The sequence below is a fragment of the Eulemur rufifrons genome, chromosome 6 (genome assembly GCF_041146395.1).
Source record: "Eulemur rufifrons isolate Redbay chromosome 6, OSU_ERuf_1, whole genome shotgun sequence".
Classification (NCBI taxonomy): Eukaryota; Metazoa; Chordata; class Mammalia; order Primates; family Lemuridae; genus Eulemur; species Eulemur rufifrons.
The window spans coordinates 40616526-40632477 of NC_090988.1; the positions used below are offsets into that span (position 1 = coordinate 40616526).

General features: G+C 36.2%; 1 protein-coding gene across 1 annotated transcript in view; it reads left to right on the plus strand.

Moving 5' to 3' along the window:
• The window catches only part of NOX4 (NADPH oxidase 4), a 144564-nt gene that overhangs the window by 73316 nt on the left and 55296 nt on the right, over positions 1–15952 (plus strand). The window contains exons 10-11 of the mRNA XM_069470482.1: positions 2217–2381; positions 2518–2580. Coding sequence (XP_069326583.1) covers positions 2217–2381; positions 2518–2580 — 228 coding nt within the window. The remainder of the gene's footprint in view (positions 1–2216; positions 2382–2517; positions 2581–15952) is intronic.

Sequence of the window (15952 nt, forward strand, 5' to 3'; positions counted from 1 at the left end):
AAATTCTAAATGTTATCTTCTATTCTTATCATACGTTGTAAAAGCAAGTTGTTAACAACATGCCTAGCATATCCCATTTAAAAAAATATATGTTATACATATTTAACATTATATGCATACATTATATGTATGTATATTATGCATACACATTATGTACATTAAAAATCTAGGGTTTTTTTTTTTTTAATAAACATTGGATTGGTACTTTTTTCCTAAAATCATCCTTAGATTTACCTGAAATTTGAATTTCCCTTTATTCTTTCTTTGAAGAAAGATATTGTGTATATACATTATATATTTGTGTGCATAAAAGGATTTATGAAGGAGTGTACACTGGCTTGTTAATGGTAGTTACACCTGGGGCATGGGTTTGAAGGTAGGGTTTTGACATTGCTTTCTTTTTTATTAGGTCATTAAACATGAAATGTCCAATTTTGATTCAAAAGTTTATTACATCTCAAATCAGAAGCAGTACAATTAATCAAAGTATGTGTCTAAACTATCGACACAGTTTTGTCATCTTAACAGTAGCTTGTTTATGACAGCAGTGAAAAAGCCTGGAGAGTGAGTGGTGATGAAATTGTGACAGGCATTTTTCACAGCTTGTTGAGAATTGCATATTTTTTCTTGGAAGAAATGGTCCAAAGTCTGGAAGAAGTGGTAGTCAGTTGGTGTAAGGTCTGGTGAACATGGTGGATGACAGAGAGTTTCTAAGACCAGTTTCTGTAGTTTGAGCAGTGTTTGTACGACTTGTGGTCAAGTATTGTCTTGTAAGAGGATTGGCCTGCCTCTATTGACCAATCTGGGCTGCTTACTCACAAACATCTTCATCATTTTGTCCAGTTCATTGCAGCAGACATCTGCTGTAATTGACTGACCAGGTTTCATGAAGCTGTAGTGGATAATAACAGTGCTGAACCACCGAACAGACACCATTAGCTTTTTTTTGATGTATATTTGCTTTTGGATTATGTTTCAGCACTTTATGTTTATCCAATCATTATGCCAAACACTTGTGATTGTCAAAAATAATCTATTTTTTATCATATATAACAATACAGTATAGAAATGGTTTACCTTTATGTAGTGACAGCAAAGAAAGGCAAGCTTCAGGATGATTTCTCTTTTGAAGTTTGTTTAATTTATGTAGTACCCATCTATCCAGGTTCTTTACCTTGTCAATTTGTTTTAAATGGTCTAATATTGTTGGAATAATAACATCAAACCTTGTTGTTAATTTATGTGTACGTTAAGATGAATTCGCTTCCACTATAGTTTTTAGTTTATCCTTATCTACCTTGGTCTCAGGTTGTCCGTGTGGCTCATTTTTTTTTTTTTTGAGACAGAGTCTCACTTTGTTGCCCAGGCTAGAGTGAGTGCCGTGGCGTCAGCTTAGCTCACAGCAACCTCAGACTCCTCGGCTTAAGCGATCCTACTGCCTCAGCCTCCCGAGTAGCTGGGACTACAGGCATGCGCCACTATGCCCGGCTAATTTTTCTATATATATTTTTAGTTGTCCATATAATTTCTTTCTATTTTTTTTAGTAGAGACGGGGTCTCGCTCTTGCTCAGGCTGGTCTCGAATTCCTGACCTTGAGCAATCCACCCGCCTTGGCCTCCCAGAGTGCTAGGATTACAGGCGTGAGCCACCGCGCCCGGCCTCATTTTTAAGATTAAAATTACTAGAATGGAACTTTTTAAACCATTGATATACTGTTCATTAGCCACATCCTTTCCAAACACTTTGTTGGTATTTTGAGCTGTGTTGTATTGGTTTTACAACAGAACTCATATTTGAAAATAATATGAATTTTTTTACTTATCTATGGTTGTACAAAAACTGTTCTAAAAAAATTTGAAAGATAATCACAAGTCAGAACGTGCCTTCAAAAGAATGAGGATGTACCTTTACGATAAAAATAAAACAAGACATGTCAAAGTGAAATGTCACAGATATTAACTGTCAAACTTAGTTCTTAAGGAAATCGGACATTTCATATTTAATAACCGATATTTTTTTTTTTTTATAGTTTAGTTTTATCTGAATGTGATGCAATGAGCATTTGTCATTTTTTATTCATTTTCTTTATATTTTATTGTTTAAAATACACATTAAGATAATAGTATTGTAATGTATGAAATAAGCAATTGAGCAGGGTATAGTTTCCTAAAATACAGGTATTTTTTGAAATATATTTTCAAAAATTCTCCCTCAGACTTGGCTTTGGATTTCTGGACCTTTGTGCCTGTACTGTGCCGAAAGACTTTACAGGTGTCTCCGGAGCAGTAAGCCAGTTACCATCGTATCAGTCATAAGTCATCCCTCAGATGTCATAGAAATCCGAATGATCAAAGAAAATTTTAAAGCAAGACCTGGCCAGGTGAGTCAGTGGTCAGCAGCTTTCTAAATATCCTTTAATCCTTATGTAATTTTTGAAAATTTGCAGACATAGCATCATTGGAATAGTTGAATTTCATTCTTGGTCATTTAAAAATTATCTGTTTGTTGCTTTTTAGTATATTATTCTACATTGTCCCAGTGTGTCTGCATTAGAAAACCATCCATTTACCCTCACAATGGTAAGAAACATGTCTCTTGATTTTTTTAAATTTCTAGGTGCAATGTATTTTTTTTCCTTTTTTGCATCCTATTTCATCGTAAAAATCATTCAAAGCTATCACAATATCTAATGTTTAAGAAAGTCATCCTTTTACAAGGAGAATAGTTATCTGTTCAGAAACTTTGTAACTAGTATTTTTTTTATTTTCTGGCATCTTGCATAATTTAGCAAGTAATGTATTCAGAATTACTAAAGCTTATTGATTAAAAAAATGGAGAAAATTTCTTGAATGTTTGCTTTTTTCTGTTATGAAGTATATATGGAAATTTATAATATGTGCATATTTTTCTTTAGAAAGATTGACTTTAAGGAAAAAGAAGATACTATGAGTTGAAATGGAAACATTAGAAAATCCAGGCAGTGTTTATAGAAAAGATAAAGCCCAGTATAATTGGCACCCAGGTTATGTATGGAAGAGGAAATGGAAAATAAAGTTGAAAAAATAAAATGGAGTCAATAATGCAGGGTGGGTAGCTAGCTAAATAGTGAGCACCATCAAATACATTTAGCCTATCAGAATATTGATAACTTTATGTTTTGCATGGTAAAGAATATGAGCCCATTATAAAAATTCAAATAATTCACAAATGTAAGATAAAATATTAATAGATACTTTTGAAAAATTTCCCCCACTTCTCAATTCTTTTCTCCAGAGTTTGACATATATCTTTCCGGATATTTTTCTATATACTCTGACATATATGAGTGTCTGACATTTGTTTGCTGGGTCATACCATTCTGTAACTGACTCCTTTCACTCAGTGATATATTATGCACAAGTTCTAATGTTACTATATTTATATATGCTTCCTTCCTTTTAATGACTACATAATGTTTCACAGTAGGAAAGTACTGTTAATTTGTTTAATATTCCCATTGATGAAGGATATTTAGATTTTATTCAGTTTCTAACAAAGGTAATTGAAAACAAGAGCCACATGTTTATTTATTTATTTATTTATTTTGAGACAGAGTCTCACTCTGTTGCCCAGGCTAGAGTGAGTGCCGTGGCGTCAGCCTAGCTCACAGCAACCTCAAACTCCTGAGCTCAAGCGATCTTCCTGTCTCAGCCTCCCGAGTAGCTGGGACTACAGGCATGCACCACCATGCCCTGCTAATTTTTTCTATATATATTTTTAGCTGTCCATATAATTTCTTTCTATTTTTAGTAGAGATGAGGTCTCGCTCTTGCTCAGGCTGGTCTCGAACTCCTGAGCTCAAACGATCCGCCCACCTCGGCCTCCCAGAGTGCTAGGATTACAGGCATGAGCCACCATGCCTGGCCAAGAGCCACATGTTTAAATGTATGCTTAAGAAAAATAAAATTAAACAAGTTATGACGGGGCAGAAAAATAACTGGTGTTAAAGTGCTGAGATTTGGGGGAGGGGTTGTTTTGGGAATGGGAGTCACTTTCAAATTGGATGTATTAGTCAAGTTGAAAACTCTGCAACCTTGGACAACTTACTACTTTTTGTACATTTGGTTCTTCAGTGCAATATTGGGATAAAAATACTGACCATAGATTTACTGTGAGGTTTAAGTGAACCACTACAAGTAAAGCATGTAGAACAGTGCCTGGAACAAAGGTCAGATCAGGTCAGGTACATATAAATACGTGTTAACAATTATTATGATTTTTTTTTTCTGTGTGAATTTGCCCTTTGAGAACATATGCTTGTGAAGATAGCTAGCCCAGGAAAATCTGTATGTAAGAGACAAAAGAAACAGAAAGAAAGTGTCAAATCATTGGGAAAAAAAAAAAAGAGAGAGAGAGAGAGACTATCCATTAAATATCATTTCTTAGAAAGAGAAAAATTATTTTTGCTTCATTTGCTCCAACTTCTTTTTTTTTTTTTTTTTTTTTTTTTTTTTGCATTCTGTTTGTATGTAGCAAACTTGTTTACTAATGATTAAGGAAAAGTAGTTTGGCATCCAGTGAAATAATTAACAACATTCTGTTTCATCAAGAAAGATGGCAACACTGACCTACCATGGGGATGGAATTAATTTATAACTGTGATGATAGAGGAGTCCAGATACCCTTTCATCTGGTGCTGCATCATGGTTGGCTGGAGTGAGAGAGGAAATAATGTTGTCATGAGAAACAGCAAAACCTTAGTTGCCTGCATGGAATATAAAATTGAGACCTTAGAGCCTTTAGGACACAACTCTTTTTAGGAATCAAGTAGCCATGTCATGTCCATTACTTCCCTAGGATACCCGTGCCTTACAAGGTGGTTTAGTAAGATTACCCTTGTTCCATGAGAACAGCACGAGGTCATCTGCCTAGGCAAAGAATTTATGACTAAGACCCCAAGGGCAAATGTAACAACAACAAAAATAGATAAATGGAACTTAAATTAAAAAGCTTCTGCACAGCAAAGGAAATAATCAACAGAGTGAACAGACAACCTACAGAAAGGGAGCAGGAGGCTTGGCAAATATATCTGATTCAGAAACCTTGGATGTAGGCTTTCACTTGAATTGTATTTTATTTCTAAGACACGTTTCCGTTTGTCTGCATCCATACATTCCATACATATGAAATTTGTAACATAAAAAGAAAAGGGGGGAAGAATTGAAAAGGGAGAAAATACACAAGTAAGTTTGTCTTTCTTTAAGTAGTTTAAGAAGTTTGGCCTAATCTTGGGGTCGTAAGAAATTTATTTCAGAAATTAGCCTTTTCTTGTTTTGAGACTTTATTTTGAAAATTGTTTCTTCACCATAGTGTTAAATAGAGAATATGGGATAAGAAAAGAAAGCAGTTGCTGAATCCCAAGTACAGAGAAGAGTGGGTTTTTTGGTCTTTTTTCCATAAAAAATATCTTTTAACATACACAAAAGTAGAGAGAATAGTAAAATGAACCCCCATGCACCCATCAACTAGCTTCCACAAGAACAGAGAAGATCCTTTGCTTTTTAGTATATATTCTATCACGGGAAACTTTTATGCTCTCTCAAAACAGAAAATGAAAGAATTTTTCACGGGTGGTACATGCTGAGTAGAGGCATCTAGATCTAATGTCTTTCAGGTTGCCTAGGCCCCTTTCACAGGGCAAAAGGAGAAATACAAAGGAAGCGTGTGTAGGACCTGGAGGGCTTTGAGCAGGACCTGGAGGGCTTTGAGCAAGTGCTTCCTGTGGTGGCCTGACCTGCTTCTTAAAAGGTGATTTTGGTAAGAGCTGTGATAGCCCTGGAGCTGGCTTGAGGCACAGATCAGAGGAAAAGAGAGAGGAAGGAATGTAGGGAATAGACAGACGGAAAAGGAGCTAGAGGTAGGAAAGGCTTGAGAAAGGGAAACCAAATTAAATGTGAAATAAAATGGTAGTAAGTATTCACACCAAGGGCATGAACTTTAGAATAAAGTTCCAGCTCCCTCACTTAGTAGTTCTGTGTCTGTGAGTGCATCTCTTGACCTCTCTAAACTCAATTTCATCATCTGCAAAATACTGCTACTACTAGTATAATGATACTTATCTGGTAGGGATTTTGTCAGTATTAGTTTAATAACGTAATATGTGTAAAACCTTTGTTACATGGTTGGTGGTTGATACTTGGCAACTACATTATAATTACTTTCATAATAAAATATCTGTTTTAATTTGGATTCTGAAATTGTACTTTTCTGAGAGGCAAGTACAGAACATGAGCATCTGGTTTTTCAACCAGAAAATGAAAAGCTTTGGGAATGTGATAGTAGTCTCAGTCATTTGAAAATCTGTCATGTAGATAAAGAATTCAATTGTTTTTCCCTTGGGATGCCAGAGAGTAGAGATAAAACTAATAGGTAAAAAGTTTTAGGAAGATAAATTTTGATTTAGTATAATAAAGACATTTCTAACAATAAGACTAGTCCAGAAATTTCAAATAGCTATCTGTATCACAGGAGTGTTTGCAAGGATGATTGTATTAGATCAGGATTTTTCAACCTCAGCATTATTGACATTTTGGGTCAGAAAATTCTTTGATTTGGTATATTGTCTTGTGCATTATAGAATGTTCAGCAGTATCCTTAGCATTAGATGCCAATAATACCCCCTACTTGTGATTTGCAAAAGTTTCTCCAAACATAGCCAAATGTCCTCTGAGGGACAAAATCACCGATACCTGAGAGCCACTCTGCTAGATCAGTAGTTGTCCAGCATGTCTTACAGTGCTCAAGGGCTCCAGGATGGTCCAGAGGCCACTGTGAGAAGGGAGAATTTAGGAGGCAGTAGAGAAGTTGAGGGGTTAGAGTTCTTGACTTGTGTTCTGGGGATTCCAGTCTCACACCAGTGAGAACAGCCCACCTGCAGCTGGCCTGCATATGAGGATTCTAACGAAAAACTCATGAACATCATCTAAAAATATTTTTTGCTTACCCACTTAATTTTTTTTTTTTTTGGAATTCCATGAAAATTATTTTGGTTACCATGAGTTCCTAAATACTGCCATGTTATCTAGATCTTTGAAAAAGAACTTGATTATTGTTCAAATTCAGAATTCTTTTTTCATATTTACTGGTATCAATTCCAAGTAATAGTGTTTGGATATGAATCAAAAGGAAAAGTAGGATAGCAGTATAAAGATCTAACAAGTTGATCAAGTGTTAAAATGATACCAAGATGGCCTCAAGTACTTGACATTTTGTCATGTGAATGAAAGAGTGTTTATTTTCTGTGGAATCCCAAATGTGGGAATAGGAACAATAGTGCATTATTCTTGGAGCACACATACTGGTTTAGTGACTACTTTGGAAAATAAGATATGTGTTTGGATTGATGGGAAGAGACGGTAGAGCTTTTCCTCACTTCAGGGAAGCTCCATTACATATGCAGGGCCCAGGAGCTTCACTGTGCATAGCCTCCTACAGCAAAGGCCGTCACCTGGGCCCTGAGTCTCAAGGTGCCCCAGGGAGCCCTCAGCGCTAAGGCTCTGAGTCCATTGCAGCCTTAAGATTCAGGTTTAAGGGTGTGTGGGGTGGAAGCAAAGAGGTTGGATGTCTGCAATCTATATCCATCACAGTTTGTCTTCTCCCTTTTTTCAATTAAGAAAAATTTTCATCCTTCCTTCTGCTTCTGCAAGAATTTCTCAGCAAAATGACAGAGAGGAGAAAGAAGATAATTGTAGCTAAGGCAGGTTGTGGAGGCCATTTCTTCAGCTTTCTTAAAGAAACATCATTCTCTGAAAAAGAAAGGAAGGAAGAAAAGAAGGGAGGGAGGAAGAAAGGACATTTTCTGTGGCTAAAATAGTTTGGAAAATGTTGCTTAATATATTTCACTTCTGGAAATCCATAGTATCCATTAATATACTAACGGTTTTGAGAAGTTCTTGAATAAACAATCCCGTTAAATTATATTCACTCATTTAGTTAACACCTTCTCACTTTTTTACTTTTAGGTTTTTGCATACTCTCTTCACTCTGGAAGCCACTTATTCCACTTATTTCTTCCACTTATTCACACATTAAACACCACACATTCTCTCCACCTGGGTATTCCTGCTCATCCTTCACCTCTCATCTTAGTATCACGTCCTCTGAGAAGCCTTCACTGACCCTCCCTATTAGATTTTCTTGACCTTTTCCTCCGTGAGCATCCTGTGTACTCTCTTCAATACAAGTGTCATTAAACTATTTGCTTAATGCCTGTCCTTCTGGATCGTAAGCTCCGTGACCCCTTTCGAAGATGAATTCATATCATAGCACAGTATCTGGCACACACGGTAACCCAACGCATGTATGCTGAGAGTGAAACCCACCGAATATATAATTAGTGTTCGGGACCTAGCTTGAGAAATGTTTTATGGATGTATCTACTTTCTTCCATCTCTTTCTAGCACACTCTTACTTGGAAGGTGAAGCTGGAGAAAAGGATACGTTGGAGGGATTAAGAAAGAAGGAGAAATACTGCCAAAGTGGCTCTTAATCAGAGTAGACTTGCCATTGGGTTCTGAGTCTAATATTTGAGGTTATGGTACACATACATCTCTAGCAGAAAAGAAGAGGAGGAAAAGTACCTGTGGCAAAGGCAGTTGGGTAAGAACCACCAAACACAAGTAGAGACAATTTGTGGTTTACATCTGGTCTGAAATAGGGGGTCATTTTTCACTTCCCCTCCCCCATTCTCAGGGCTAACAACAAAGGAAAATTATTTGTTCCTAAACTCTATGCTTATCTGACAAATTCTACCCATATTTCTTAGATTTGCGTAGCAACCTGTAGGTTGAAATAGATCTTGACTATATAAGGTAAGGTTATGCATTCACATATGCACATATTTTAAACATCATTTTTTGTATGTTTTACTTATGTCTTATTAAGCTTCAGTTCAAGGTACTGTATAACTGTTTTTTTAAAGTCTCACAGATATTTTAAATTGTTACAATAGTTGGCTTCCAAAAGAAATTTTAAGGGAAAGGAAATTATTTTTATCAAGCCATCTGTTTACCATGTATTGTGTGTAGGCTGAGGAAGTGGTTTATAGTCTTGCCAGATTTGGGGAGTTGCTAGTTGGCTCATTCATGCTATCCCCCAAGGGAGTTTTTTCATAAGTGAAAAAATAGGCAAATCTTGCTGCTGCTTAGAAATAAATTTGAGTAGAGCAAATATTTCTAAGCTGAGTTTTACATTATGCTATTATGTTAATTTACTGTCTTTTCCTGCCATTTCCTTCTTTGTCCAATTACTTCTATTTGGAACTTACATGTAAAATGCAAGCTTTCAAACATTTTCATTGCATAGTTGTGTTAAGGGTTCCTTTGAAGTAAAACAAAGCAATTTCCCATATGGTGATTTCCACTAAAAAATGTGTACCCCTTTTTTGTCAAGGATAATAACACCTACTAGTTAAGTGTCTAAGAGGTTCTTTCATAGCCTTTGCAAATATTGTTTTGTTAGATTCTTACAATATTCCTATGAGACATGTGCTGTTAACTCCATGTGTTTCAGAAAATAATGTGACTGAAAGAGATTAAATAACATGCCAAAGTCACACAGCTAGTTGGTGGTAGATGTGAGACACAAACACAGACCTGCCTGCCTGAAAGGCATGTTACTTGCTATTCTGCGCTCTTTCCTGCCCACCCCCATCCATTCATGGTCAGGGCTTTCATATTTCTAATACTCCTATTATTTTTGGACATCTGTGTTGTTGGAATCAGAAAACAAGAATAAATTAAATAAATAATTGCCATTTAGGAGAGAGAGACTTAATGAAAATATAAAAGTGTGTTTTCAAGAGAAATATGCCATAGATAGCTTTGGATTGTCCATACTACTAAGCTCTTCTAATGTCATGAAGAGGTGAAATTCAAATAAATTTTCCTGCTTGAAAAAGTCTAATACTTATTTTCATACACTGTGCCAGTGTTAGGAAGAATCCAAATAAAATACACAACTATCACAAATTCAGTATCTTGAGTTTTATCTCATTTTTAAAATGGAGATTCTTAAGCTTTTAAAACTGAAAATACAACTTCGAAGTATAATAGATAAGGCTTAGAAATACTGTTTCAGTCGAAGTAAAGCCAAGCTTTGAGCACTGATTTATTAGGAATGCAAAAGTTGGGATTTTGATTACTTAAAATGCTTCAGCATTTCCTATTGATGACACTGACTTTCCTGTACAAGGAAGACATCTTAATTTGCTGGGTTTTCCCAGGAAGCTATGACTGTTTTCTGCTGGGGCAACTGCCTTCTCTCAGGGTGGAACCTCAAGCACACGTTTGCTGACAAGATTGATGGAAATCAGAGGGCGCTGTGTAGGATTTTGGAATCCTACTGCTTGGGTTGGAGCCCTGGATGCCCCACTTACTAGTATTATGACTGTGGACATGAGAGTTAACATACTTAATCAGTTGGTTTACCTCTTTATAGAATTTGGTTAATAAAAGCAACTTCTCTATGGAATTCCTCTGAATATTAATTAAAAAGATATAATCAAATGCTAAGCATGGTGCTTGGTATGTAGTAAGTTCTCAGTAAATGGATGTTGTTATGGCTGTCATTTCAGATAGTGACTGAGGACCAAGACATGGATTAAACTGAAAGTTTTTGTCTCATTCAGCATTATGTAGTAACTGACTAAGCTCTGGCCATCTGGTTTAGAAACAGTCATTTGGGGGACTGATGACTTGCCTCTTGTGGTTTACTAGCCTTCAGGATGAATGATTTCTTAGGTTGGGTTTCCTTGGAAACATACTGGGAGACATTTTTGCATGCAGGAGGTTTGTTGGGAAGTGTGCTTAGGACAATGCCCAATAATGATTGATGGACTAAGAAGGCAAGGTAGAACTTGAACTGTGTGATATGGCCACAACAGAGGCCACAGATTTGTCTGAAGCTCTGCATATGAAATGATAGTTTAGAGTTGTCCTATCTTGAAGTTAGAGGGCAAAACTTTTGTACCTCGCAACTGACCACTGCTTGGATTTGAGATGCTTCCAGGAGAAGGCACTTAGACACGCGCAAGAAAGCTTTCTTCTGTTAGCAATTCCTGGGAGGGTCTCAGTAGTGAGCCCTCAGTAGGCAATCCTTTCAGTGGCTGGACTAAGTGTTTTGATCCCGGAAGCTGGGAGGAGGGAGGAAATAAAGAGGATCTGAGCAGTGCACTACAGTGTCTATTGCAAGTGGCATTTTGAAAATATATACCTTTGTGAGATAATTCTACTTTTTTAAAATTGGAAGTTAAATTTGAGATGCATATAAATCCGAGATTATCTAAATTCATTGAACTTAAAAATTTGTAGTCCAAATTACAAATTTATTTGTGTCAGAGATATCTAAAGCATAGATTGTTGAAGTGACCAAAGTAACCCAAATAATATAATTGATAACAAAGCTGCAACTAAAATCTAAGTTTCCTGATTGTTCTCCCTCCCTCTTCTTCCCTCTCCCTCTTCTCCCTCTGATTCAAAACCTGTATAAAATTTTACATTTTATTCTTCAACTATGTAGTAGATCTCTGCCTGTATTTTCTAGCTGTGCTCTGTAAATACCAAATTTTAGATTTTCTACCAAAACAAATCTTTTATGAAGTTATATACTCTCACCTAATTTAGGTGTATAAATCAGAGATGATCAGAAAAAAACCCAAATTTAAGAGAGCATGAAACCTATTGTTTACTACAAAATGTAAGAATCTCTTCATATTTAGCTGAGGCAGACATTATATTCATTACTATTTTTCATGGTTTCTCAATTATAGAATTTCAGAATCTACCTTTTAAATAGTTGTAATGTATTTGACTCATACATGGATAACTCTATATCCTTCTATTATTATTTTTACTCAGAAACAAACATGTGCTTTCCTGACATCTGTATTCTAAGTTGTGTGATTCATTATTTTTGAGCTTGGATAACCTGATTTCACATATTTTTCCATGAGTCAGAGGCATGTCTAGCTGTTAGTTTGTTATTGTCTGTATTTTTACATAGCATGCCTTCCCTTGCCGTCATTTTTCTGCCTTGTGTTTTTAATCCTAGCTCTACCAGTCACTTTGGGAATAGTTTTTCCAGTTTTCAGTGAAAACCAGACAAGAACGAACGTGGATCTCTCAAAGATTGGCAACAGTTTATTATTATTTATTTAATTCCATGGGTTTAAGTACAACCAGGAAGTCTTCAGCAGCTGTTTTGATCTCTGGTCTTGCTCTCTCATCTATTTGACTCTTAAAAATTGCTTTACTATGGTTTCAGAAATCTTTTGCTTGGAAAGCTTAGAAGCTCTGCTGGGACGGATGATATATTAGCATGGCAATAATATGTCTGAACCAGAAACCAGGCACAGTGGCGAAAATTGCCCCAGAAGATCATTAATGTTCATGAAACATAGGACATCTGAGTTCTTTGAGAATTAAACATCGTCTAACTGCTCTAGTTTGGCTTTTTTCCAGGGAAAAAGAAAATATTTCCTCAGTGCCTAATGAGAGCCTGTATGATAAATATGAACTTAAATAGGTCAGTGTATTCAGAGTGAATCTCTTGCTTAGTATTAAGCTTGACATATTCAATCTATATTTTTGGATGCCTCTTTTTACTTAGGTTACAAAGAGAAAATGATGAGTAAAAGCTCCTTTCTTGATTCGTATCTCCTCTGGTGACTGCTCCATTTCTCAGCATTTCAATTGTTTTCCTCTCATTCTTTCTTAAATCAGCTAACTTTTTGACCACAGCACTAAACTAGAACAATTCCAAGATCAGCAATGGCCATGTTCTTGCTAAGTTCAGTGGTTATTTCCCAGGCTTCAATGGGCTTGACCAATCAGCACACTTAGTACAACTGATCATTCACCTTATTAAAGCCCTTTTTTTCTGCTCATCTGTTTTTTCTCCTAATTTTCTGGCTACTTTTGCTCAGTCTTTTGTTGCTGTTCCTTGTCATCCCCATGAGCACGAAATACTGGAACACACCAGTGTCCATTCCTTGAACCCCCTTTCCTCTCGAGCTATGCACGTTTCTCCAATAATCTCTCTGATCTTACTGATGCATCTGTATGCTATCATGTCCCAAATTTGTATTTCGAACCCTGAAATTCAGGTTCATATACCCAAGTAGCTACCAGACATTTAGGCCTTTGTCTTTTAACTCTGACTGATAAGGAAATCACTGGAGGGTCTGAGTAGAGAAGTGACAGGCTGTGGCTTACTTATTAACAGGATCTCTCTGGCTGCTGTGTTAAAAGCAGATGAAGGGAAGTGAGAGCAGAGAAGCAGGGAGTCCAGTTAGGAGGCTGTTGTGGCCAACCAGGTGAGATATCATGACGGTTTTGATCAGGGTGGTGACAGTGGAATTGGTGAGATGTGGTCAGATTCTGAATATATTTTAAAGGTAGATTAACTAGGATTTCTTCCCTAGATTGGATGTGGAATATGAAAGGAAGAGGAGTCAAGGTTGATCCCCAAGGTTTTGGTCTGAGTGACTGGAGTGCTGTTAACAGGGAGGGGTCCAGGTGAGGAGGAGCTTCTGATGGAAATTTGTAGAACTCAGTTTTAGACATGCTATTTGAAGATGGCTCTTAGTGTACTTTCATTAAATATTTATTCAGTGAACGGCTGGCATCTCAGCCCTGCCCTCCACTACTAGTTATTTCTGCGTCTATAGCCTTTTGTGTTCCACACCTTCTTGTCTTTGGGCTTGTGAGGTTATAGTTACTTGGCTTGTGCTCAGGCAGAATAAATCTGAGGATTAAATTACCCCACATATGGACATGAGCACAATTGTTTTTTTAATCATGAGCCCTACCTCCTACTACCTCTGACACTACACTTGTCCAGTGTTGTGATAGAAAGGTGGGCTTTCTTCCTAAGGTGATCCCTTTTTGAAGGTAGTGGGATTTTGGCTTCATATGTTTTGTTCAATCAGTTCCCAAACCACCATGTCATCCACATTTCAACTTTCAAAAATTTGTTGACTTCTCTCCATGGTTGTTATCACTACCCATGTTATCTTTTCCATTGTGGTTTCATAACCTTAAACTGCCATTTTAGTGTTTTCTTTTCCTGAGGGACTTGACATAAATGCACACCTTCAATCCAAGTTAATAAAATTCCCTTGTGCTTACTTTTCCAGGATCTTTCTTTTTTAAAATTGAGTTTTTCATTCAAATATACAATTAAACACTATTTTGCTGTCAAGTAAACATTTACATTTTATATTTGTCAAAATTTTTACTGTCATGGTGTTGTATTAATTGTGATGGATTCTGTGCTCCTGGCTCATTATTTTCTCTCAGACTTTTGGAACAATCCTCATTTGTGAAATTACAAGAGCTCCTAGTACAGTCTCTGGAACATTTTAGACACTTAATAAATATTTGTCGACTGTATGAATAAATTATAGAAGAATTGCCCACATTTGATATCGTTATTCTTCTTAGGTTAATTCTCCAATATTTTATTCAACTGATATTTACTTAGTTCAACAGATATTTATGTATTCAACTGATACCCTCTCTGGGTAAGGTGGCTGTGGAATATATAATAATGATTTAGAAATAGTTCTTTATCTCAAAACATTTACAGTTTATTAATACAGAAAAAAATTAAACAAAAATAAAGAGGTAGACCATAATAAGGGGCATAAAAGTCATATAAATAACTTGAGGGGTCAGGGAAATGAAGAATTTTCTTGGCCAGGAAAATCAGGATATCTATGAAATGGTGGCATTTGAGATAAGCCTTGAAAATTTGCTAAGGTTCAACATGAAATGGAAATAATGTCATTCCAAATGAGTAGACTAGTAAAAGTGAACAGATGAAGGGACAGGAAAATGTATTAGTTGATAAGTGTTGATTTAGCTGCATTAGAGTGAATTAAGGAGAAACATGGATTATAAAGCTGGAAAGAATTTGGAACAGCTGTGGTTGGCCATAGGCCATAAGACAGAAAGAATATGGGTGTTTTTCCATAGGGAGACACAAAAGGTTAATCAATTGGAGATTGCTGTAATCAGATGTTTTTCTTGGCAAGACTATTTGAAAGGACTTTAAAATTGATTGAATGCTGGCTGCAAGAGAAATAGGTGATATTACTCTGAGATTTGAGCCTCTGTTCTGAGATGGATGTAGGTTCCATTTCCAGATATAGGAGAATGAGAAGGAGAAGATAATTTGGGAAATAAAAAAGTGATGTTACTCTGAGATTTGAGTCTCTGTTCTGAGATGGATGTAGGTTCCATTTCCAGATATAGGAGAATCAGAAAGAGAAGATAATTTGGGAACTAAGATAACAGCAATTTTAGATGTATTAAATTCAGAGTGATTTTTAGGTAGAAATGTTTAGTGGGTGGTAGAATATGTGGAACTAGAGCTGGGGAAGAAAGGGTCAAAATAAAGACCTAACAGAAATAATTAGAGAACATCATATTCTGTGATCATATTCTCAGGTTTAACAAATTTGGTTACACTGAAAATTTAGATGTTTCTATTTTTTAACCACTTGTCTTTATTATTGCATGGCTCTTGATTTAAAAACAAAAAAACACTGAAGCTTTTAAATATCTTTTCTATGTTGAATAAATCCTTGTGCAGTGACATCATTTTTACATTTAGTTCCTAAACATGAGTCACGCCATATCTTTTTATAGTTTTTTCTTTTCTTTTTTTTTTTTTTATTTGAGTAGATTTAAGGGGTACAAGTGATATTTTTTTGTTACATGGATGAATTGTATAGTGGTGAACTCAGGGCTTTCACTGTACCTGTTATCTGAATAGCGTACATTTCACCCAATAGGTAATTTTTATCCTTCACCCATCTTCCACCCTCCCCCTCCCAGCCTTTTCAGCACCAAGGACCAATTTTGTGGAAGACAATTTTTCCACGGACCGAGGGTGGGGGGCTGGGGTGTC